At 56.0% G+C, this 22,503-nt stretch overlaps 9 protein-coding genes across 9 annotated transcripts; 3 read left to right on the top strand and 6 right to left on the bottom strand.

Annotated features, from left to right (window-relative positions):
* Nucleotides 1-661: 661 nt before the first annotated feature.
* Nucleotides 662-2,182, bottom strand: IWZ02DRAFT_133678 (citrinin biosynthesis oxidoreductase-like protein CtnB). Its single transcript, XM_066761651.1, has 2 exons — nt 1,729-2,182; nt 662-1,507 (listed from the first exon to the last, which is right to left on the bottom strand). The coding sequence occupies exons 1-2, from the start codon at nt 1,787-1,789 to the stop codon at nt 705-707; spliced, it is 864 nt and encodes a 287-aa protein (XP_066626223.1). The 5' UTR covers nt 1,790-2,182; the 3' UTR covers nt 662-704.
* Nucleotides 2,183-2,805: 623 nt separating this feature from the next.
* Nucleotides 2,806-3,435, bottom strand: IWZ02DRAFT_430066 (uncharacterized protein; the record flags this gene model as incomplete). The annotated part of the gene is made up of 1 exon (XM_066766028.1): nt 2,806-3,435. The coding sequence occupies one exon, from the start codon at nt 3,433-3,435 to the stop codon at nt 2,806-2,808; it is 630 nt and encodes a 209-aa protein (XP_066626222.1).
* Nucleotides 3,436-3,634: 199 nt separating this feature from the next.
* Nucleotides 3,635-5,307, top strand: IWZ02DRAFT_487513 (uncharacterized protein; the record flags this gene model as incomplete). Its single annotated transcript, XM_066769376.1, has 2 exons — nt 3,635-4,395; nt 5,181-5,307. The coding sequence occupies 2 exons, from the start codon at nt 3,635-3,637 to the stop codon at nt 5,305-5,307; spliced, it is 888 nt and encodes a 295-aa protein (XP_066626221.1).
* Nucleotides 5,308-5,644: 337 nt separating this feature from the next.
* On the bottom strand, nt 5,645-6,071 carry IWZ02DRAFT_133653 (uncharacterized protein). The gene has a single exon (XM_066761650.1). The coding sequence runs from the start codon at nt 5,976-5,978 to the stop codon at nt 5,751-5,753; it is 228 nt and encodes a 75-aa protein (XP_066626220.1). The 5' UTR covers nt 5,979-6,071; the 3' UTR covers nt 5,645-5,750.
* Nucleotides 6,072-6,518: 447 nt separating this feature from the next.
* IWZ02DRAFT_133651 (aspartyl-tRNA synthetase) lies at nt 6,519-9,758 on the bottom strand. Its single transcript, XM_066761649.1, has one exon. It carries the CDS (start codon nt 9,596-9,598, stop codon nt 6,557-6,559), a length of 3,042 nt encoding a protein of 1,013 aa, XP_066626219.1. The 5' UTR covers nt 9,599-9,758; the 3' UTR covers nt 6,519-6,556.
* A 1,090-nt stretch (nt 9,759-10,848) lies between these two features.
* Nucleotides 10,849-12,050, top strand: IWZ02DRAFT_133621 (uncharacterized protein). The gene has a single exon (XM_066761648.1). It carries the CDS (start codon nt 11,064-11,066, stop codon nt 11,691-11,693), a length of 630 nt encoding a protein of 209 aa, XP_066626218.1. The 5' UTR covers nt 10,849-11,063; the 3' UTR covers nt 11,694-12,050.
* Nucleotides 12,051-12,677: 627 nt separating this feature from the next.
* Nucleotides 12,678-15,017, bottom strand: IWZ02DRAFT_133488 (uncharacterized protein). The gene is made up of 4 exons (XM_066761646.1): nt 14,631-15,017; nt 14,434-14,579; nt 14,249-14,376; nt 12,678-14,199 (listed from the first exon to the last, which is right to left on the bottom strand). Exons 1-4 carry the CDS (start codon nt 14,838-14,840, stop codon nt 12,773-12,775), a joined length of 1,911 nt encoding a protein of 636 aa, XP_066626217.1. The 5' UTR covers nt 14,841-15,017; the 3' UTR covers nt 12,678-12,772.
* Nucleotides 15,018-15,993: 976 nt separating this feature from the next.
* IWZ02DRAFT_430062 (uncharacterized protein) lies at nt 15,994-16,299 on the top strand (the record flags this gene model as incomplete). The annotated part of the gene is made up of 1 exon (XM_066766027.1): nt 15,994-16,299. The coding sequence occupies one exon, from the start codon at nt 15,994-15,996 to the stop codon at nt 16,297-16,299; it is 306 nt and encodes a 101-aa protein (XP_066626216.1).
* Nucleotides 16,300-18,403: 2,104 nt separating this feature from the next.
* IWZ02DRAFT_133602 (uncharacterized protein) lies at nt 18,404-22,202 on the bottom strand. Its single transcript, XM_066761647.1, has 5 exons — nt 21,781-22,202; nt 21,019-21,721; nt 20,341-20,967; nt 18,887-20,289; nt 18,404-18,838 (listed from the first exon to the last, which is right to left on the bottom strand). Exons 1-5 carry the CDS (start codon nt 22,090-22,092, stop codon nt 18,413-18,415), a joined length of 3,471 nt encoding a protein of 1,156 aa, XP_066626215.1. The 5' UTR covers nt 22,093-22,202; the 3' UTR covers nt 18,404-18,412.
* Nucleotides 22,203-22,503: the final 301 nt, after the last annotated feature.

The following is a 22,503-nucleotide window of genomic DNA, read 5'->3' as shown; positions in this document are numbered from 1 at the left end:
GATGTACCGAGAGCATGTTTTATTTTTCTTTTGCAGAGTTGCGTGGATGATGGGGTTGAAGTGTCGGCGTTGCTGGTGGGGAAACTTGGTGATGCTAGGGATTCGGTGGAGACCTTTTCGTGGCGTCAAAAGCGGAATGATGGACTTGACATTGGCAGAGGTACGGCGGTGGATTGCAAGAGGAATGAACTGATTGACGGCGGGCTAGATGCGTTGTCTATCCACAGTGTTTGGACAGAGAGTTCGGTGCTCGAGCTGTGAACCACCCATGCGATGTGAAAGTGACTGGTGGCTTCTTGCGAGACGGCAGTTGAGATTAAGCCAGGCAACGGCGATGGAAAGATGCTTGGGCGCTAGCTCGGCTTTTCTGTCTATTCGTATAAAATCGAGGCAACTTCCCGTCACCATGCACATGCGTAGAATGTGCGGGATCAGGGAGGGAGCATTCATAAGCTTCAGCATGCAATGAATGGGAAGCAAAGTACTCAAGTTATCTTGGGCCCAAGACCTCTGGGCAATTCAGATATCTAATAAAGACGGGAGTAGAAGCGTTCAAGCTCTGTCTCGAGAGATTGATTCTTCAAGCCTCGGTAATTTTTCTAAAGATGATTCTATCTAAGTATTCAACGTGCCAAGTCTAATGGATATCTCCTTTGAGCCTACTAACTCTACCAGCACTGATATCGGAACTCTTTGTCATGTCTTTATTTGTTGGTGATGCCGACGCCTGGCTCCACACCTCCCATCCTCGCCACCTCTACCAGATTCTCGCAAACCAACTCCACGTCCTTGCTCTTGATTGGGACGCGGTGGTCGCCGTCCCATTCGACAACGATCCTGCGGTCCTTGGGGCAATACCGCTCACTCAATCGCCTGTGCAAGTGCAGGCCATTGTCCTTCAAACCGTGCACATGGAGTGTGGGTATCGTGAGCTTCCACTCCCTGGGCACGTCAACGAGTCCCTTGGTGCCATCATCGCACTCGCCGGCATTTTGGAACCACTCGCACTCGGCGCCAGGGGCCAACGAGACCAGCGGGGCGCGTCCAGCCATCAAGACGCCAAAGCGCCAGTCCTGCTCCCACAAGACCGTCTTGACACCCTCGCCTTCGAAACCCTGGATTTCTTCATCCCCACCACCCAGCTCCTTTATTGCTCGCCGCCGCTGCGACTCGAATAGCAGGCTCGCCGCAACCTTGGCGCCCTGGCTGAAGCCCATGACGCCGACCCACGCGCCGTCCGCGCCCAAGCGGTCGTCCTCGGCCATGGCCGCTTCCATCTGGTACCGCACCTCTTCCACGGCGGTGCCTGCATCAACCTCGGCGTGTTCGTGCGGCAGCCAGCGCAGCCAGCGGCGGTAGGGGCCTAAATCGGCGTATACGGGCACGATGCCCGGCCCGGCCGAGCAGAGAAAGGGACCATCGGCGAAGACGAGCCGGAATGATGTGCGGAGGCGGTTGAGGAGGGCGCGAGATTGGAGACGAAAGATTTCGGCCGTCACGCCGCCACCTGCGCATGCCTTGTAAGCAGTGGTCTCAGAATTCGAACAATGCAAGCCGCGAGTCTCGACGGGGGAGAGATTGGGACAGAATAAGTCGGGGGAACAGGTCAATGGGCGTGCGGTGGGGACCTGAAGCCCCACGTCTCCAACCCCAGATCCGCAAGCGGGCAGTCGGAGTATTCGGTCTTGAAGTCGGCGCCTTTCGAGAGACCAAGTTGCTTCCACTCACCGTGTAGACACAGTATCCGCGGGAGATGCAGCGTCGAGTCGGGCGTGGCCGTGGTACCCATGGTTGGCTCAGCGATTGACAAGGTGTTGCAGCAATTCGCCGTCCGTCTTTGAACCGATGTGCCTGAGCGGTTGTATGCCGATCCTGGAATGTGGTTGCACAGCGGGTTGACGCTGTCTGTGCAGCTGAAAGATTGGAAGATGGAACGCTCAAATAGCTTGGACCCAAAGCAAAAGCTGCAATTGTTGTCTTTCAGTCGCTGTCGCAGCCGAGTGTCCGACAAAGATGATCAGGCCAGCGAGCATTGCATCAAGGTAGAAATTGGACACAGAGGTCCATGGCCGGCGACGTCTTAAGTAGCAAGCAGCCTAGCGGCGGTGCTTAGCCAGGCGTGCCCTGCATTCCCATGCTGAGCTGAGCGGTACTGGGCTGTCAGCTGTAGTTCGTGTGTCGGACTCCGAACCATCGCCTGCAATGCCCTCGGCCCCCCGTGCAGTTTAGTCATGGCCGCTCCACGGGTGCTGCTGGCTGGCTGCGAGAGGCAACACACAAGCTGTCCTCGTCGTACTTGAATGCATCGCCGTGTTGGGTTACTGGAACACCTGCAGGGCTGAGCTGGGCTGACCTGTCCTCATCTGACCTGACACCGCTGCTAGCTAGCATGGTCGGTCGAGTATTTGTATCCACCAGGAGCATCCGTCGAGAAGGCTTGAAGCACCGAACAGGAACACCAACCTACCGGCCATGACAGCAAGAGCTTAGAATTTTCAGACAAGCTACTCCTGAAATTTCTCGTGAGATCCCCCCGGACGGGACTCTGTGCTGACGCTGTGCTTGTAGTCTCGATCACCTTCTCTGTCCCGGAAAGCAAACAGTCCACAACGCCGCCGACCGAAAAACATGGACCCTTCCACTCTATATCGCCTTTGACCTCTCTATTCCGTGGTCATCAATTTCTAAAAACTTCTTGTGATGAGGTCTCTCTTTCTTGTACCGTCTTTCTGCTTCTTCTCCATTCAGTGATCCGCTGAGACTCCATTCTTATCTGGATGGACATTTTCCCGTCTTCACACCAGTTCAGGCATCTCTTTCCCTCCTACTTGACGTCTTGAGAAATTCCCATTTAGCCACTTTTGCGCAATCTCTCAGCTCCACTTGCTCAAACTTAAATCCAATTGATCGTCGACTCTCAAAATGAGACTCGAAACCAAGGTCAATATCGCTCTCTTCATCGCTGCAATCTACGCGGCCACAAACCTCCTGCCAGTTTCCATTCGCTATGCCAACGAATTCATACACGCCATCAAACCCGTTCTGTGTTCCGCTTGCAGTTGCAAATGCCCATATTCCACCTACGACTTCATGGTCTACTAAAACTTCGGGAACGGCCCACAGTGGTACCTTGGAGCACCAGAGGGCTGGATATTCACTCCCAATCCCGCATGGGAGTGCTGCAAGCACCAGATGGAGTTTGCTGTGGCGCTGGTGGTGGCGGACATGACAGAGGAGGACCACAGGATCAGAACCAAGGCTATGGGAAAACCATGGGAAGACGCCAAAGGGAGGAAGCAGTGTGGGAATCTTGGATATGAGGCCGTTGCTGGTGCGAATGTTTGCCAGGCCGGAGGAAAGCGCGGGAAGCGGTGACACTGTCTCTCCTTTTCCAACATGTCTCACCTTATTGTATTCACCTGATTCTACTGCCATCTTTTGTCTTCATTCACCTCTCCTTTACTTTTGTCTCTGGTCGAATCCGAAATTTCTTAGAATATTCCTCTCCATTTCACATCCCTCAAAAACCCCTCTACACACGTGTCATAACACACAGCAACTTCTTACAACCTGCATCCACGTCCTCCACTTCCACCACTCCAACACAGGTATCAACAATCAAGAAGCGTCAGCCATGCTGCTCCTCGACGTCGTAACTGACATCGCCTGCTTCGTCGTCCTAGTCTACGCTGCAGTCATCACAGTCCTCTGCTCCAAATCAACGCGTCAACCCCCTGTGCCGATCATCAAAGAGAACAACACGGCCGCCAGCCACTACTTTCGGCACCCGATCGTCATCGACGGCTTGATCGGGACGCAGCTTAGGCTCGTCCATGTCAATGAAGGCAACGGCACGAACCCGGTCGTGTCGTCTTCGCTCTTCTCGTGCGAGACAACGTGCTTCATGGGGTCTCGTCCTCCTCCCCCTGCTGCTTCTGCTGCTCAAGAAAAGGTGAGCGAGGGCGTTGCCGCTGCTGGCTTGGCAAAGGAGTGCAACTGTAGCCGCAGCACTGCAGACGTAGCCGACGGCGATGAAAACGGCAACGGCGGCGACAACGCTAGCGACGAGAAGAGCACCGGCTGTGACTGGGAGGTCAAAGATTTCATACGCTTTCATCCCGTTGATTGGCTGGGTGATGCACATCTCCGACTGCCGCTAGGATACCTCTCGGGTGGTCGAGCCGCGGCACACGCGTGTCGCAAAGAACGCGAGGAAGCTACAAGAATCTTGCTCGGAGAGGGCAAGTGGTCGGATGGCGAAGAGCGAGAAAGATTCATGGAGGATGTGGAAACAGAGATAATTCAAGCGGCGCGGAGGAAGGACGACGAGGACTATATTAGACGTCATGGTCAAGAGGCGTTTGATGAGCGGGAGAAGAAGTATAATAAGAAAAAGTACGGGATTGAAGGGTCGCAGAAAGGGTGGTTTGGACAGTTGACCGAGAGTTTTTGGGGGAGTGGACAGTGAGTGCGAAAAGGGGACAATCACCTGGTGAAGGTGGATAGAAGTCAACGTCTCATCATCAGATACTATGGACTGCGCGCTATAGGTAGTAAGGAAATGGAACCTTTGCATATCAAAAGAATCCACACTTCGGCTATACGGAAATGTCAAGCTGCGGGCCATGCCTCTATGAAAAAGGCGAGGCACAGAAAAGACAAGCGAATGTCACACCTACACATACAGAGCAGCAGGGAATCCCCCAAGCAAGAACCCACTCAAGACACTCGCTCACCCTCGAACTGTCTCACAACAACGCCGCCTGCCCCCCCAGACGCGAAGCCCCTACCACGTTTGCTCCTCTCACAATGTCTCTCCACCGCCTCCTCCGTCCGTCTCTCCTTGCCCATTCCATCCATCCATCTCCCTTCTTCACCTCTCACGAATAGGCTGTCCTTCCTTTTCCAGACCAGTCTCGTGCACGCTCGCTCTCTTGTCGAAACCCAACGCCGAGTCCAGAGTACGATTGTATGTAAGGAAATCCCTCCTTCTCGCAAGAAACTGCCGCAACAACCAAACCACCTCTTCTACCTCCTCGCTCCCCTCAGCGCAGCAACCCGGGCAATCCGACCGCTCGTCCTCTTTGATCGACTTCGGCCAGCTTAAAAAAACGATGTCAGCCAACTTGAAAAAAAACCACCTTTTTCGCAGTGCATTCGCCACGTTGCCGCTCGCGCAGCCAGCTGCACGGCAGCACCAACGCGACAGCCAACGACATCAATACCGACAAGAATGGCGGCAATGATGGCGCCGACGAGCGCGGCTGTCGCTGGGAGTGGTCAGACTTTGTCCGCTGGAATGATTGATGGACACGATTGCAGATACTTAGAAATTTCACTGCCGATTTTCGACGAGGAGGACCGGGGCCAAGTAAGTTGACGGAGAGAGAGAACGTGGATGGAAATTCGAAAGCCGCTGTGTGGCGAATGCGATGCAGAAGGCGGTCGAGTTTGCGCGACGGGATGGAATTTGGGTCAGAATTTGGGGAGAAGGGGGTGGAGAATTTATTTTATTTATTTAGTTTAACGTCCCTCTAGAGTCAAAGACTATAAGAGATGAGGGTCTAAGACCCTACTAGTCTAGTAGCTATATAAACTATAGTCCTCTAACCTCTTTGAAGAGAGAGAGAGAGAGAATCTATACCTTTTTCGCTATTCCTTTCTAGTAGAGAATTCAATGGTTGTGATTGGATAATTCGGAAAGGGGTGGAGAAGAGGGTGAGGGAACTTGACGCGCGGCTGGAAGAACTTCACGAGGAGCGGGAGAAGCTGAAACAAGGATGGGAGGCTCTATGGCTGGGACGTTTGACTGGGAGGATCGTGGGCAGGGTAATGGCTGGGCTGCAGAGCGTTAGACGCTTGAAAAGGATAGCCGCGGAGGAACAAAGTTGCAAATCACAGCCAGGAGAGGAGAAATCAAGCAGACCACAAAGGAGAACCGTGTGCATATAGGAGGAGAGAAAGGCTCTACTCACCATGAATGCTGCTCCAGAACGAGCAAAACCCACTTTCCAGCCCTGGATTCCCAAAATAAGACCAAACACGTGCAAAAGTGCAAAAGCAGTGATTACAAGTATCCATAGGTAATAGCCTAGAGGTATTTATTGAGAGTGGTCATCTCTCCACCTTGCTTCTTCGTCAATCAATCAGTCCATCCATGCATCCATGCATCCATGCATCCGTGATGCCCTCACTCTATGGTCCATTGCGGACCACAAAGTCCAACCAACATGCAACGCACGCAAAACCAGCAAGAGAAAAGGAAAAAGGTCGTCCAAGGAAAAAATGCACGCGGGGAATCAATTGAGGGGGTGGATGAAAAAGCAAACAGACGTGAGGGAGAAAAGGAGGAAAAACAAGAAGGGGGAAGGGGCGTCTACGATTCGTCATTGTCCATGCATGTCGGGTTGTCTTGTGAGAACAACCTCAACCAACCAGCCGCTTTCTTTTCAAGCACTTGAAAGGTCTAAACCGAAGTGAGAAATTCTCAACGGGGGACACGCCAAACGCTCGACTCCGCAAAGAAAAATGATTTTCAACAGTGCGCGCGCAGCATCTACTCGTCCTCAAAGAAGGCGAGGATGGCCTTGACGCCAATGGGACCGAGCCCGTGCGGCGGGTAGCAGACGTACACGGGGTCCTCGTGGGCTCCCAGCTTCTCGCGGAACTCGCTCTTGTTGGTGAGCTTGAGCTCCTGCGAGATGGCTTGGTAGGCCTTGCTCAGCACCTTGACGCGCGGCTTCTTCATGTTGTGGCCAGGCGTGAAGCGCGCCGAAGCACCGCCTCCAAAAGTAACGTTGGTCTCGCCCTTGGCGGCCAACTGCTTGAGCGCGTGCGTCACAATGTACTCAATCGTACCCGAGGGTGCACCGGGGAAGTCGAGCGAGTACTTGACTTGCCAGCCGTGGTCGGGGCTAAGCTGCGCCATAGCAACGAAGGCAGCAATGGTACCCTCCTTGTCAACGGCGTAGTGGTAGACACGGTGCTCGCTGTCCTGCCATGGGTGGATGTCGGTCAAGTGAACTTGCTTGCCCTTGCGGTTGGCGAGCCAGTCCTTAACGCGAGCGTCAATCTTGTCGCGAATCTCTTGAGGCGGCGGGGTGCCCAGCGGGAAGTCGAAAATCTTTACGCCCTCCTTCTCGGCGTGACGGATCTTGCGCTGCAAGTCGTGGTCGTGAGCGGCCGGGTTGTTGGTCGGGTCGAGCCGCTGTTCGGCGGCGACGGAGAAAGTGCGCCAGTTGAAGCGCGTGGCGAGCACGTCTTCGACATCGGGACCGCACAAGAGCCAGAGGGGCTTAAGGTTCCGATCCTTCCTAATCCATCGGAGGTAGCCCGCAATGGTCTTGACGTACTGCGACTGGTGGCAGAGCGGGTCGCCGACAGTGATGGCGTAGTCTCCCTGCGGCACAAAGCCAACAGCGGCTCCAGTGAGCTCATCGCGCCAGATTTGCGTGCGCGGCTCCAGCCATGACGTGTTGGAAGCATCGCCATAGTTGGCAATGAGCCTCTCGATGGGCTGGAAGTCGATGGCTGCAGCCGCTCTGTCGGTGCCCTCCCACGGTGGGTGCAGCGTGCTAGCCTCGGGGTGACGCAGCTTCTTGATGGGCGGCTTCGCAGGCAAACTCTTGGGGTCGCGGTGGAACAGAGTGCCGTGACGAATGTCGCCCAAGTTGAGGAACAGCATGAGCATACGTTCAAGACCGATACCACCGCCACCGTGGGGAGGGGCGCCCCACTCGAAGCCCTGGATGTACTCTTCCAGGGTCTTAGGGTCCATCTTCAGCTTCTCCATGTTCTGAACAAGCATGTCGGCGTCGTGGATACGCTGGCCACCAGACAAAATCTCCTGGCCGCGGAGGAAGATATCAAACGAGTTGGTGACGTTGGAGTTGTCCGGGTCGGGCATCGTGTAGAACGGCCGGGCCGTGACGGGGAACTTGTCGAGAATGTAATAGTCGGTGCCGAACTTTTCCTTGATGACCTTGCCCAACTGGATCTCGTCCCTCGTACCCATGTCCTCGTTCTCATCAAGGGGGTTGCCATTGTCATCCCGCCAGCCCGACTCGTTGAGAAGGCGAATGCCTTCGGCGAAAGGCAGTCGGAGGGTCTTGTCGAGCCACTTGAGGTCTTCGTGGGGGAATTGGCGCTTGACAACGTCAAGCTCGTGGCGGTAGCGCTCGTATATGCCCGCAAAGATGTGCTTGAAGGTGCGGTCAAGCATGTTGAGGACCTCATGGTAGTGCTCGTCGATTTGCATTTCGATATCAAGACCAGTGTACTCGGTCAAGTGGCGATGGGTGTTGGAGTTCTCAGCACGGAAGACGGCGCCAATTTCGTAGACCCTGCCAAAGTCGGCAGATATGCACATTTGCTTGGCGAGCTGGGGACTCTGGGCCAGGAAGGCCGGACGGCCGAAGTAGTCGAGCTTGAAGACGCTGGCGCCAGACTCGGTAGCACCGCCTTGCAATTTAGGAGTGTGGATTTCAATGAAACCCTGGGTATCAAGGTAAGAACGGAAAAGGTTGCAAAGACCGGACTGGATGCGGAAGATGCTCTGCGAGGTGGTGGAGCGCAAATCGATGATGCGGTTGGAGAGACGGGTCCTGTCACTAACGCGGACACGAGTGTCGCCCTCTTGCTCAGTCTCAGCCTTGGTGACCTCGGCCTCGGCGACGCTAAAGGGCAGCGGCGTCGTGACCTTGGATTCGACGTGCAGCTCGTGAATGGAGATTTCGACATCGTGGACGGTGGTGCCCTTGATGACGCCCTCCTTTGCCTTGGGTTCCTGGACAATGCCCTTGACCAGGACAACTGACTCAGCATCCAAGTGCTCGGCCCAGTAGACAAAGTGTGGGGAAATGTGGCCGTGTTCGTGCAAGACACCCTGAATGGTGGCCGTTTGCTGGCGCAGGACAAAGAAGACGAGATGGGCGCTCATCTTGCGCAGGTGGTGGACGCGAGCGCGGAAGAAGACCTCCTTGCCAACATCCTTGGAGGACAGGTCGAGGAGAGTTGCGCGGTCCTTGTGCTCGTAGTTGTCATTGGCGTAGTTGTTGATGGGGACTTCACCGTACTTGGCACGCATCTCGGGCGTCTCCTCGATTTTGGCGCGCTCCTCCATTTCGCGACGCTTGCGCATCTGGGCCTGTCGACGCTCGTCGGCCTCGCGCCTGTGCAGTTCCTGCTCGGCAGCCTTTTCTTGCTTCTTCAACTGGTTTCTGCTCATGGGCTCGCCTTCGCGGTTGAGCGGGATGTCGCCCGAGTCCGAGTCGTCATCGTTGCCGAGGTGCAGCTTCTCTCTCAGGTTGCGAATCGGGCTGTGCGAGGACTTGTCGCCAAAATTTGTGCTGTTGCGGTGACTGCGGTCAAAGGTGCCACTGCTTCGGCCAAAGATGGCGGAGGTGCGCGGAGAACCGGAACGCGGCGACGCTCTGCCAGGCGACCTGACGCACTGGGGCGACGCGACGCGCGGGGAAGCGGGACCGGCAGCGCCATTTGCCTTGGAACTCTTGAGCGAGTTTTCATCGTCGGTCGAGTGAGGGCTCGAGTGGTGGTTGCCCGTCTTGAGCTTGCTGAGGGCTCTTTTCAGCGAAGACATGATTGGTGGTGTAGGAGGAGTCTAGGGTGTCTTGAGGGAAGAGTGAGCAGCAACAAGCCACCAGACGTCTTAGACGAGATTATGTCTGGGGAGGGATGCAATGGAGGTACAGAAGTGAAGCAGAAAGCAAGGGCGAGGGGCGGGGCGTTCTTGGTTTTGAGGCCGCATGCAATGGAGTGGACGGACGAAGGTGAAGTGGGTGGTGGAAAGTATGACGTAGCCGGGATGCGGTCGATGAGAAAGAAGGCTGGAAGCCGGTTCGGCACGGTGGCGCCGATCCTGGATTTGACGGGCTTTCAATTTTGCTGCAGATGATGAAGATTATTTTCTTAGAGGAACGGGCTTATACGTCGTGCTCCAGTCCGCGGCGGGCGGACACCGAGCATCCGAGCGTCTGACTCTGTTTCTCGCCTGGCTTTTCCCTGCGCGGAAGCTGACGGATCCCGCCCCGACCCCCGACGCCCCCGCCCCCCTGCTGGCTTGGTTTCCCGTCGACTGCTTCCAGCTCCGACGAGTGATTGAGGACGTCAGCGCCAGTGTGACGGGGATCGAGGATCCGGCAGCGGCAGGGAGCGTTGGCCGTGCGTCTGACGGCATTCTTGTCGGGTCGCTTTGTCGCCTCGGGCCCTCTATTGAAACTGCATCTTTCCTTCCCATGGCAGCATTACCGTCGTCAGTGTTGGTCCAGCATGACGTGCCTTTGATATGCCCCGTCCACGTGCAAGAAGGAAGGATGACAGCCTTGGCTGGTTCGCCGGCTCCTTGCTTGAGGTCCCAAACGACCTGTCGCGTCCTTGATGCCCTGTCGCAGCCCTACACTGTTCTGTTCTGTTGTTCTGTTCTTCTTATCGAGCAGGAAACAAGCACCAGCCGCCCTGCCAAGTCTAGAGCTTGTGCCCGTCGATCCTCATTCCTTGTCCGTGTGGCTGTCGCCGCCAATGAAAGCCCCCATCACGTGCATCCATCTGCCAGCGACCATTGCCTTCTATCAGGTCTTTCGCCCTTTCGGCAATTGTCATTTAATCCTGCCGACGTCTTGACATCACAGGTGTACCAGCAGAAGTCGATATGATCTCGAACCGAGCACCGGGAAACAAGCCCAACAAGCTCGGCTAACCAACCCAGAGTCCCCTTTCCCTCTTTTCTGAGACAGGGTTCGCCATCTCCATCCACCGATCCCGTCCGCCCGCCCCTACCACCTCTCCCCCCTGACCCTGCCACCATGCCTTGCCTTACCAGCCTTACCTAACCGCCTGCCGCGACCTACCTACATGTACCATGCCCTCCTCACCTACACCATTATTACCTCATCCCCCTCCCCGTCCAGCCGCTGCACTTACACGTTGATGTAAACACCCTATCCCTACCCTTCTCTCCCTTCAACCCAACCACTACTACTCTCTCTCTCTCTCTCTCTCTCTCTCTCCATCATCACAAGCCAGCGGCGGGCGTTTCGTGTCCGGCAATGTCGGCGCAGCCAGCCGGCCAGCCAGCCAGCCTGCCGCTGCATTCCTGCTATTTTCGGCTCCTTCAGTACATGCAGATGACCTGCCTAAACCCTTCCCTTCCTCATCCTTCCGAACCCATAAAGCATTCGAGTTACGTACTCTTTCATCCGCTTCCTCGTGCCATTCCCGGATCTCCGCGACAGATGACTTCCTGCTCATCCGACCGACAGCCCCCACACATACTTAACCTCCTTGCGCAGCCAGCCAGCCAGCCAGCCAGACGGCTGTCTGTCCCTCCCACAACCCAAAGCAAAACAAACGGAGCCATCCCGCACGCTCCCGTCCGCGTGCCGGACCCAGCCGGATTGAACGACCTCATCCGTCGATCGCGCAAACCGAGTACACTGCGTACCGATCAGCCAGCGTTGTCCAGCGGAGAAAAAGGGGGAAAGAAAAAGGAAAGAAAAAGGAAAGAGAAAAGAAAAGAAAAGAAAAAGAAAAGAGATGAAACAGATGTCGTTCAAGGGGAGAGCGGGGGGCGTGGAGGAGTATGCGACTCCAGACGTGGTGGCCGGCCGCGTCCCGGGCCGATCTTCGTTGCTGATATCACCGCACTTGACCACCTTCCTGCTGAACTGACTGATTGACTCATTGACTCACTGACTGACTGACTGACCGACCTTGCGGAGAAAGGAGAATGGGAAAAGGGACGCCAGGATAGGGCCTGGCTTGGCGGATACCTAGGTATCAAATGTGATCGGAGACGCGACCAGGGGACCTACGTGGAGCCAGGGCGAAAACGGAAGTGCGCGATGTATGACGTCACTTGGCAATCCCCCGCCTCCTGTCCCGTCCCGTCCTCTCCCTGCCCCCGTCGGGAGCGTCGGGAGGAAGGAACCTAGCTAAGTCTCGGCTCCACTGCGCTGGTCCCGTCCCGTCCCCCGTCGCGTCCGCTCACACCAGACGGCGTATCCATGTATCACCCACTCAAACAGCCTTTACTCATGCCCTTCCATCTCTGCAAGTACAAATAGAGAGAAGGAACTGCCCGGTTTGTTGTCTGGCAAACAGATCTTGCTTACTTGCCTCTTTGTTGGCTCAAAAAGAGGCACCCATGCCGTCGTGCGCAGTCTGTCATGACGAACGAGAGAAGGAGAGAGGAGCCGAGGGAAAACGAAGGAAGCATCAGAAGCATGTTGAAGATAGAACTATAATGCCATGACGAATGAATAATACGTAGGATGCCGTGATACATGATACATGATGATGCGAGGAGCATACAGCTGCTGCTATTCCAACAACAAATAAGAAAGAACAACATCAACAACAAGAGCGAAAAAGTAGAGAGAAGGTCGAGAATATGCAAGAAAAAGGAAAAGCGCGCCATCAGACCAGCCAAACAGCAAGACAACCACCCCATGCCCTGAGAAAAAAAAACAAAAAAACAAAAAAAAAAAAAAGGATGATACAGTTGATATGCCCCCATCTCATACACAACCAAATAATGCCTTGCCCCAAAACGAACAAAATGATATAGACAAGTATCCTCCTCTTTTGATAATCCATCCACCTCTTTTCGCCTGGTTTTTTTTTGAGTGCCCATTTCCCTGTTTGCCATTCCCATTCCCATTCCCAATCCCACCCTTTTTGCCTTTTGATTTTTTTTTCTTTCTCTGCTTCTTCTTCAACTCTCCTGCCCCTGCTCTCTCCATCTCCCGTCAAACAATCATCTCCCACCACTACTTCCACCGCTCGCACTCCCACTGCTCGCGCTACCGCTCTTGCGCCTCCGCTCGCGCTCTCCAGCCGAACTGCTCTTGCGCGTCCGGTTGGTACGGCGAACAGGCTCTGGATGGATCGACGCAACGCTGACGCCCAGCCCACTCGCATTCGCACTTACGCCGCTGGCCGCGCTCGTGCTCACGGCCGTGCCGGCCGACGTGCTCCTCAGGCCGCCGCTGAAGGGGAACCCAGGGAACCCGAGGCCTTCCTCCTCTTCGAGCACCGGCGGCGCCGTGGCCGTCAGGCTGCCGACCCATTCCTCGGTGCGGCCTTGGGTCACGCTGCCCTTGCGAGTCCTGCCTCCAGTCGATGTGGAGACGCTGACGCCGCCGCCGCCACCACCACTCACCGCGCCACCTGCACCGCCAATGCCGCCAACGTACGGGCTGCCAACGCCGTCTGCAGTCGACGCCATTCCCGGCGCGTCACCAACGACAACACTTGCAGCCCGGCTGCGCGTGTGTATTTTTGCTTCTTCCTCGCCGCCGACGCGGCCAAAACCGCCCCAGCCATCAAACTCTGTTGCAAAGCGTACCGCCGACGCCAGGTAGAAGCGACGGTCCTCTCGCCACGTCTGACCAGCAGCCTGGAAGGATCGCAGAACCGACACGTAGGCAACATCGCCCGCATAGCGGCCTTTGAGCACGCAATTGCCCACGTCGTGCCAACCTCGACCGTCTTCGAGCTCGGCAACCAGTTCCTCTTCGGTAGTAGATGGAGTGCGGAGCGGGGGACGCAACTGTGCAATGAAGATGGAGAGAGCCAAGAGAAGCCACTGGCGCAAGAGGGGGCCGTGCCAGCGCGAGGGGATAAGAGGGAGAAGGACCCGGAGGGCATGTGTCGTAGTGAGGAGAGAAGAGAGGTAAAAGTCGTAGCGTCGCTTGCGGTCGCCTGACGAAGACTTGGCGAGAAGGAGGATTGTGGCGAGCTTTTGGGCTTCCGCAAACTGAGCTGTAAGTGACGGTCTGGGAGCGCTAGGAGTTGGCGTGGTCTGGGGAGATGCGGTGGACGAGGGCGGCGGCGAAGACGTTGCAGTCGGACTGGTTGGACCTCCAGAGCTGCGGCCGCTGCTGCCCATTTGCCAGCTATTCCAGTGCTCCAGAACGGCTTCCTCGGCTTGATCGAAAACGGATTCAATGTTGGCGCCACCGGGGCCATCGAAGAGGTTGTCGAAGCGTTTGTCGGCGGCAACACGCTCGAAGATTTCTGTAAGAGATGAAGTTGGGTTGGCGCTCGGCCGGGTATACTTGGGGTCGTCGAGATATTTGTGGAGGAAGTTGTAGTAGCAGCAATTGAGGGCGAGGGCTTCGATGGCAAGGGTTCGGCTTTTGAGTTCGTATGCATAGCTGAGGTGGACAAGGGGATGGCCGACTAAAGATTGTGAGATTGAGTCCATGGCTGGATTTGCGGTGCAACTCACTGCCAGCAACAAAGTTGTTGATCAACGGCTCGTCTCCCGCAAACAAGAAATCCTCCAACATTTTTTTCCAGTCGTAGCTGTACTGAACCAGCTGGTCTTCGAAGAAATCGACGAAAGCGCGCTGATATCTGTTGACACACCGTAAGCGCAAGCTCTCATTCGAGCCTAGCAAGGGTCCAACTTACTCCCTCTTGCCCAGAAAGTCTCTCCAATCATGCCGCGAAATCTCGCCTGGAGAATCCCTCCACGGCTCCAGCTGTTCCGACTCCTTGTCATAAATCTCGTTCATCTGCTCTGCCGACGCGCCAAACATGTACGCTCCCCCAAGAAGCTGGTCTCGTCAGCCCAAGTCGTCGCTGCCGACGTTGATCTCGTATCTTACCTCGGCGGTGCCATTTCTGGCCCGTCCCTCCCTGTAAATGACCGAGTGGTTGGCGTGATTTGCGCGCAACAGGTGCTTGAGTGTCCGGGGCCGTTTCTCGGCGGCAGTCTCGACGTCGTGGATCTCGACGGCGGGCAGCTTGACGGCCGGGCTGGCGCTGCCCACGAGGCCCTTGAGCGATGGCAGGCGCGGCAGCGAAATGTTAAACATGTTTGCTGTTTGTGTTTTGGTGGCGGGGGAGCCTGTGCGGGCTCTGCCGCGCGAAGAGCGGAGGGTTGCAGGTGGCGAGGGCGGCGGCGAGGTGATGGTTCGATGTAGCTCTTGTCGTCGAGTGTTGATGTTTGTTGGTGTTTGCAATGTCGGCGAATAAGCGTCTGGTGCAGGCACAGAGGTTGAGGCAAGGTGAAGACAGGGTGTGAGCAAGGCAAAAAAAATTGAAAAAATTGTCTCGACGGTAGTGAGGGGTTTTTGGTTGTTTTTGTAGCACAGCAACGGCGTCAGAGGCGCTCGTCGAGGTAGAGTGGTGTGCCGTCGGAGAAGATGGTGGGGTACGGGCGTAGAAGCGTCACAGTACAGGTGTAGGTACGACGTGGAAGCGGATCAAACGTCTTATCGGAGCGTGGTGTTGCAGGCGGGCAAAGGGAGCGAGCGAGAGATGGCTAACAGGACAGTCGGTGCTAAAAAAGACGGGGTCGTGGTCGCGATCCTTCAGGCCGAGTAGCGCAATAAATAATGCGGCAGTCGTGAGATGGGATGCAAAGGAAAGGACCGAATGGCAGCGTCGTCTTGTGGATTTTCGCTGAGCGACGAGCTGCAACCTAGGTAGCGACTCGACGGCCGTGATGTCTGGACTGGCAATTCCCCAGGCACAGACTGCCATGAACATGAATAGGTGCAGTGAGGGGGAGGTGATGACGCAGGGCTCTACCTGTCTCCCGCAGCCTTTGGGCCTTTGGTTTGGGCAGAAGGGATGGCCCATGCTCGGCATCCCTGCCCGTGGTCTTCCATGGTGTGTTCCTTTGCTGCTCGTGACTCAATGAGAGAGAAGAGAGAACGTGTGGGTTCATGCAGGTGGCCCAAAAGAACCGATAGCTAGTCGTTGTCGCGTCGCGGGTCAAGTGGTGGGTGGCTACACCCCGACGTCCCTCACCATGCGCATCCTACACATCCACCAATCGACCACAAACAAACAACCAACCCAACACACGCGACGGGGGCTAATTTCGCCCTCGGCCTCGATGCATGTAACTTGCAGCGGCCAACCAGAAGACACCAGCATCAATTGAAAAGAAAAAAAAAAAAGAAAAAAAAAAATTGCCAAAGGAACCAAGGCGGGAGAAAAAACTGCTGCCATTGGGCTGCCATGCCAGGGGTGGTCCTAGCTCCCGGTCCCCAGCCAGCACCAGGGTCCTCGTCGTCTTCCTCTTCCTCTCTCACCTCACCTCACCTCACCTCACCTCGTCCTTCCGCATTGGATCCGACATCTCAACCAGCGGTGAAGCGTGCAAGAAAAGTGGCCTGGCGCCGTCCACCGCAGAGAGAGCCCAGTCCTCACGGCTTAACAATTATTGCCTTCTCGGATGACGACGATAATGATGATGATGATGATGATGATGACGATGATGATGTATCCCATCTCTCGGCTGCCACCACCAATCTGACTGATTGATGACCTGTTTCCTCGCTCTTCCCCTCACTCGACCGGCACAACCCATGATTGCTGCTTTCGGTCGGTCCCTACATCGACCTACCCACCTACCCACCCATCCACCTACCTACCTACCTACCTACCTCGCTCAGCTCGACTCGACTCGACTCGATCGCCTCCTTCCTTCGCCAGAGCTGAAACGGGCCTTCGTTCCCATCGGCGAATAACGGCCAACCGCTCACTACCTCCACTCCAATCCCATCTCACCACCCACCGGGCACCCCGCAGACGCCCGCGCGCCGATCTCGTGTGGTGGATAAGATGCAACGCTGTCCTCCTGGGCGGGGGCGGTCCCTCGTCCTCATTGCTCGCCCGCCCTATCTACTTGGCGACCTTCTCGACCCTCTCCCTCCGCGCGCGCCCCTCAAGAGGCCCGACTACTGCCAAACCGGTTCTCTCTGCTTCCAGAAGCTGCGGGGAAAAAAAAAAAAAAAAAAAAAAGGTACTGTGAGTCACTGTCCGCTGGAACTGAACTGGGGCTTCCGCGAGCCCCAGGGTCATCCCCCCCAACACCGAGCGTGAGTCTCAGCTATCTATCACTTGCTTGCATGTGTACTGTACCTTGCATAACCTCCTACCTACCTAGTTACATACATGTGTCTATCTAAAGGTGCCTCACCAAGCCACCCAACACCAAGGCACCAGCCACGGGCGGGCAAAAATCACCTGGCGCACAGACATTTGTTTCATCCGCGACCCGACCCGCCGCCCGTCTGAGCTGTCTGTTTGTCATCAACCAAGTGGCGCAACGCTTGTGAGTTTGTTGTTGCGTTGATGGTCCATCACCGAGCTACGCCCGTATCTGCCTGCGGTAACCCCCAACGGGCGGCCGGGAACGAAGGGAGGAGGAGGAGGAGGAGGGAGGGAAGGAAGCATGAAATGGTGCCTCGTGCAGGTGGTCAACCAAGAACTTGATCTTTTTCGAGAGGAACGACACGAGCAGAATATGGAAAAGAGAATTTAAAGCCGCTGCTGCTTGCCTGCGTACCTTTCTGTTTGGCTCGCCTCAACTACGGACTGCTGCTACTGCCTGCCAACTGCCTGCCTGCTGGCTTGATCTCTCGCTTGCTTTGTCCCGCCCGGCCTGTACCCATCTTGTCCGCGCATCTTTCCCTTCAGAAATACCCAACAGTCTGCCCGAACTGCTTACCCTTCTCGACGCCGAGAAGCTGGCTTCCTTGCGAGCGTTGCCGCTTCCGATGTTTGTATCGAAAACCTTGTGAACAGGACCGCGGATCAGATGAGGGGAAGAGGGAAAGCGTGCCAAAGGTAAAAGGAAATAATAATGTTGGTGTCGAAGATTGTGGAACAAGGGAGAAGGGGGAGAAGCAGAAGAGGAGAAAGAAGAGCGAAAGGGGGGATCAAAGGAAAAAGAGAAGAAACTCCCCAGCGCAAAGAAGATTAAGGCCTAGGACCGACAGGTGGAAAGACGACGACGGTAGGAAAACGCAAAGGAAAAAAACGAGGGGTAAAGGGCAGATGGCGACAGACATGGCCCCCCAAAGAAGCCGCCTCGTGTCGTCTTTGTGGATGTGCCAGCCAGAAAGCAAGGCCGCATCGGGGAGAATATCCAGAACCTCCCCTAGCCCCATGCATCCATCCAGTACGACGTCCGTAGGTACGTCTAGCAACACCCGTATGCTGCAGCCCCGCCATGTGCGGTTTGAAAAACGCAAGTCCCTCCCTGCAGCTCATCCCGTGGCTGCTGCAGTGGACGAGACCCAAAACGAACGAGGGAATCAAGTGTCGGGACGACAGGAAAACGGGACCAGACCAGCACAACCTCCGCTCCGCTCCCGATTATTCACCAGCAATCCCCCAACCCCCCCAAAACATCCCATGTGCATGCCATGGCAAAAGTCAACGACGACAAAAATCCAGCAAGCACACAGGAAGAAAAGAAAAAAGGAAACAAAAACAAAACTCCAGGGCTACTACAACAAACACACAACCGTTTGTGAATTTTTTGCCGACCGAAGAGACCCGTTTCTCAATGCCAATCGAAATCCTCCATGTCCGCCCTCTGCTGCTCTCCCTTTTGCGCGCCCTTGCTTAAATAACCTAGGGAATCATTTCAACCAGCTCCAGTTGGCACGACCGAATTCTGCCGTTGCGGATATTGCGACGGCCCTCCTGGTCGATATTGGCTCTGTCGGTTCGGTGACCCTCGGTCACTGCCGTGGCTCTCTGCTGACCCTTGCGGGTTGATATACGCCGGCTTGGGATACGCCAGGGCCTCGTTGTTGGATGACTGGCCGTCGCCCACATGTCGGACCGACGGCTCGGCGTGATATGGTGACGGGTCCGTCTCGATTCTGGCCACGACGGGCGCCGAAGACCGGTTGCCTGAATTGCCAGTCTGGGGTTGTCCGCTGTTCACGCTCGCTTGCGGAATCTTGCCCATCTCGCCTACGCGCTTCAGAATTTCTTTGGTCGTCAATTCGGCACTGAGGTCAAACATGTTGGAGTCTGCTAGAATGGATTGAAGCTCCTCGGGAACCTGGTTCCGTTAGCATAAAGCTTGCAGTGTCAATCTGCCGTTACTCACCTCGCACATGGAGTCGTTGCATTCAATCAAGGCATGTACAGCTTCAATTGCGAGGAAACTTGCCTCCATGTCCGGGCTTTTGACGTTGGGGTAAAGAATATTAGGGGCAATGACAGTGGCCAAGTTGTGGATGTCCATTTTGCTGCCAGTGTCCTCGTCGACGGCGCAAAATGAGGATACCCAATTCAAAAATGTGAAAAGAACCTCCATCGTATCCCGGTGGACCTTGGGCAATAGACAACATGTTAGGTGCAGCACCCGACGTCGCTTGTCCTCGTCCTGTATCTTTGCACCGGTAATGAACAGCTTGTGGAGCTTGAACGTCATGACCGGATCCGGCAGCTCACGCAAAAACTTCTTTAGCAGGGCCGCCAGGTTGACCGGGCTCTCACGAGTAAGATCAACTGCATCCCCGCCCTTGTTGTCGATTTCCTCGGTGAGCTCGCGCAGCCTCTTGATGTTGCCGTTCTTACGGAATACACCTTCAACCGACATGTCCATGGTGCGCATGGCTGACACGGCGTCCTGGACCAGTGCTGGGACCTTTAGCGTGCCCGGACCCACGCAGTCGGTTGACTCGGCGCCGTCCTTTTCGACGACATACTCTAGACTCTTGCCAAAGACACCCTTCTTCTTTCCACCCTTGGGTTTCTCGTTGCTGTTGCCCTTGAAAGCCTTGCCGAATTTGTTCCAGAATGTTGGCCTCTTTTGATTCTCAATCAGCTCGAGCAACTCTTCCTGGTTGAAGTGGCCTTCAAGCAATGGCTCCATCGTGAGAACCGCTACGTGCCGGACTATAAAGTACTCGAGTGCAGTGAGCTCTGAAAAGTACTTTTTGCCGTAATGGCCTTCGCCCGCAGCAGCCTTTTCCAGCTCTTGTGCACCAGATACATCCCGACGATGGCCGTTGACTAGCTTGGCTCTCGGCTCACGTCCGGTGAGGTGGCCGCCGGCGTATTTTGCGGCGTTTGGCCTCTGATCCTTTGCCTGTTCGGCGGCGATAATTCGTGGAATGTCGTCAAGGGCGATGCCGCCATTGGTACCGAAGGTCAGCGCATCCCCTTCGTTGGGATCGCGTCCCTGCTCGATGGTCATGCCTGGCTGAACTCGTGGGTCTCCTGTCGATCCGGGTCGTACGCCCTCGGGGCCGTCCATTACCCTCGACGTCCGGGCGCGCTTCATCGTGTTGGACAAGTGTTTGTCGAGTCGAGTTGACCGTAATCGTCGAATATCGCCCAGGGTTTGTTCGTACGACGAAGGGGTGGCTTTCTCCTGCACGTTCTGTCCGTTATAAGACCTTGACCTTGTATCTGAGCGAAGGAGGGGTGGCTCAACAGCTTCTGATCCGGATGGGGAGATGCGGTGACCACTATTTGAATCATAGTTGGCCAAGTTCGGGTCGTCTGTTGGGGGAATCAGCCCGTACTCCCATGTTGGGCCAGAAAAGGGCCTACCTGATGTGTGCGGCAACGCGCCGCTTGTGCGTAATGTCGCCAAAAGACGGGAATGGGCGACCCGCAAAAGATGAACGTATTGGCGCAACCTGGTAACGTGCACAAAGCCCACCTCAGCATCTGAAACATTGGCAGCGCAGCCCGCGCAAAGCAGCCTCTCGTGGACGCCGCTCCATCTAGCCTCTGGCGAGTCTCGGAGGTCTTTGTTGCAGTTTTGGCAGACCATGCAGGCGATGTGGAAGACCCTGTGGCCCTTTCTCATGCACTTGTCTTCGACTGGCTTGTCGCAAACAGGGCAGGTGTCTGCTGTCCGCTGCACTAGTAATGCTGACTCGTTGCTCGAGTCGGTCTGGCTGTCTTTTTCGAGCTTGGGCTCGAGCGAATTGATGTGGGTCATGAAGCTGGTTAATCCTTGTGTCCGACCCGTCTCGCGCTCCAGCTTCAAAGCGCCCTGAAGACATATCCGGATGAGAAGCTTCAGGTAGTGGGCCAGACCTGTAACCAGAGACAACAGCTCTTGGGTGACGCCCAGCCTGCGCACGCCCGTGTCCTGCGACTGGGCCAGAAGCTGGAAGAAGGCGACAACCTTTTTACAAAGCAACTTGGCCTCGCGGGAATATGAGAGCCCTGAATCTCTGTTAGCGCCAGCTGAGACGAGCGCGGGGAAAGATGACGCACCCTTGGGCGTCTGCTCAGCCAGCAACCGATCCAGGTCATCAGCCGCTTCAAAGAGCAGGTCGATGTGGATGATGAATCGCCTGGCGGCGAGGACCCCGTCAAAGTAAGCGCCGTTGCTGACGTGCAGCAACATGTCCGAAATGCACGTCGCCGAGCGCTCCTCAAACGCCGACAGCGTCTTCCATATCCAGTTAACTTTTTCCTCGACGCGTTCTTCTTCCAGGCGAACCTGCTTTCGAAGCTCCTCATTGTCCTCTTCCTCGGCCCGCGCCTTTTCCACAACGGGCTGCCCTGACGAGTGAAGTCGGACATTCCAAAACTTGTGTATCATGTAGCATTCGGGATGCCAATGTTGATTCTGGCCGTTCCGAAAGATTTCGACAAACTGCTTCAGGATGGCGGTCTGACAGCCGTTGCACCGCTGAGCAAACCGAGTGGAGTAATGAAAGTGACAATATACGTTGCTGTCGTGCTCGTAGTAGCTGTCCTGAGCCCCAAAGACGGTGGGACACACGGAACAAGTGAAGTGTTCAATGTGGTATTTACGGTCCAGAGCGGTTATGTACGAGCCGCGCAGGGCGCCGCCGCACTCGTAGCAGAGAAGATCCAGCCGGCGGAAATAGTCTGTTTCGCAGAGGGGGTACTGGTTCGGGCCTTGGTCAGGCACGGGGAAGAACTTTGAAGCCACAATCTTGTCGCAGTCCTGTGGACGAGTTAGTAAGGGAGCGCAGGGCCAAAGAGCAGCGACGGGGTATAACTGACATGGCACGTGAAGCACTCGAGGTGGAACGTATCGCCAAGCGCCCTGACAAACTGGCCAGTCAGATGGCCTTTACACTTTCCACAAGTGCGCGAGCCGGACGGTCTCCGCGAGCCGTTGCGCGACCTCTCTCGCGACGTACTAAGCGCGCCGCCATCGGCATTGTCTCTTCCACGCGATCGTAGCTCGGAGCGGTCGGCGGACGGATCCCCCTGGGTGTTTGTAGTGGCAGCATCGCCGGGAGCGCCAGGCAGAAGGTCTTCAGGTGGGCCTAGGCCATCTCTTGACGGCGTACCCTCTGAAGGGGTTGCCATGATGTGACGCCAGCACCCCTGATGCGCCCACAGTCTTGTCCCTCGTGGGTGCGGCGATAGGGGAGTCGGAGTCGGTGGACAGAGGTCGCAGGCGGTACGGGCCGTGAGATTGTATAGTCGGGCGTGTGGTGGTGATGGGCTGCTCGGAGGAGGCTGCGGGAGTGCGGAGAGGAGCAGGCGGGCGCAGCTTGGCGAGGGTTTGGCGGGATGGATTTGAGCGGTCAGAGAGCGAGAGTTGGGCGTGGTGGATTGGAGCTCCTGAGGCGATGGACATTAACATGGGCGGTGGGTGTTATTGTTGCGCCGGCGAGTTGTCGGACCCTCGACTTGGTCGTGTCGTCGGTTGGAGAGATCCCTGCAGGGGAAAGGGAAGCGGGAGAGTAGAGGCTGAAACGAGCGAGCGCGACGAGA

This window comes from Phyllosticta citriasiana, assembly GCF_038021145.1.
Source record: "Phyllosticta citriasiana strain CBS 120426 chromosome Unknown IWZ02scaffold_2, whole genome shotgun sequence".
Lineage (NCBI taxonomy): Eukaryota > Fungi > Ascomycota > Dothideomycetes > Botryosphaeriales > Phyllostictaceae > Phyllosticta > Phyllosticta citriasiana.
Note: the sequence above shows the minus strand (reverse complement) of the source record. Positions and strands in the feature narration are given on the sequence as shown.

Coding starts and splice junctions, on each gene's coding strand:
- IWZ02DRAFT_133678 (XM_066761651.1), bottom strand. CDS start 1,789: ATGGGTACCACGGCCACGCCCGACTCGACGCTGCATCTCCCGCGGATA. Junction 1,508..1,728: donor GCGGATACTGTGTCTACACG/GTGAGTGGAAGC, acceptor AGGCATGCGCAG/GTGGCGGCGTGACGGCCGAA.
- IWZ02DRAFT_133653 (XM_066761650.1), bottom strand. CDS start 5,978: ATGGTGAGTAGAGCCTTTCTCTCCTCCTATATGCACACGGTTCTCCTT.
- IWZ02DRAFT_133651 (XM_066761649.1), bottom strand. CDS start 9,598: ATGTCTTCGCTGAAAAGAGCCCTCAGCAAGCTCAAGACGGGCAACCAC.
- IWZ02DRAFT_133621 (XM_066761648.1), top strand. CDS start 11,064: ATGTCGGCGCAGCCAGCCGGCCAGCCAGCCAGCCTGCCGCTGCATTCC.
- IWZ02DRAFT_133488 (XM_066761646.1), bottom strand. CDS start 14,840: ATGTTTAACATTTCGCTGCCGCGCCTGCCATCGCTCAAGGGCCTCGTG. Junction 14,580..14,630: donor CCAGAAATGGCACCGCCGAG/GTAAGATACGAG, acceptor TGACGAGACCAG/CTTCTTGGGGGAGCGTACAT. Junction 14,200..14,248: donor CAACAACTTTGTTGCTGGCA/GTGAGTTGCACC, acceptor CACAATCTTTAG/TCGGCCATCCCCTTGTCCAC.
- IWZ02DRAFT_133602 (XM_066761647.1), bottom strand. CDS start 22,092: ATGGCAACCCCTTCAGAGGGTACGCCGTCAAGAGATGGCCTAGGCCCA. Junction 21,722..21,780: donor TCGAGTGCTTCACGTGCCAT/GTCAGTTATACC, acceptor ACTCGTCCACAG/GACTGCGACAAGATTGTGGC. Junction 20,968..21,018: donor GGCTGAGCAGACGCCCAAGG/GTGCGTCATCTT, acceptor ACAGAGATTCAG/GGCTCTCATATTCCCGCGAG.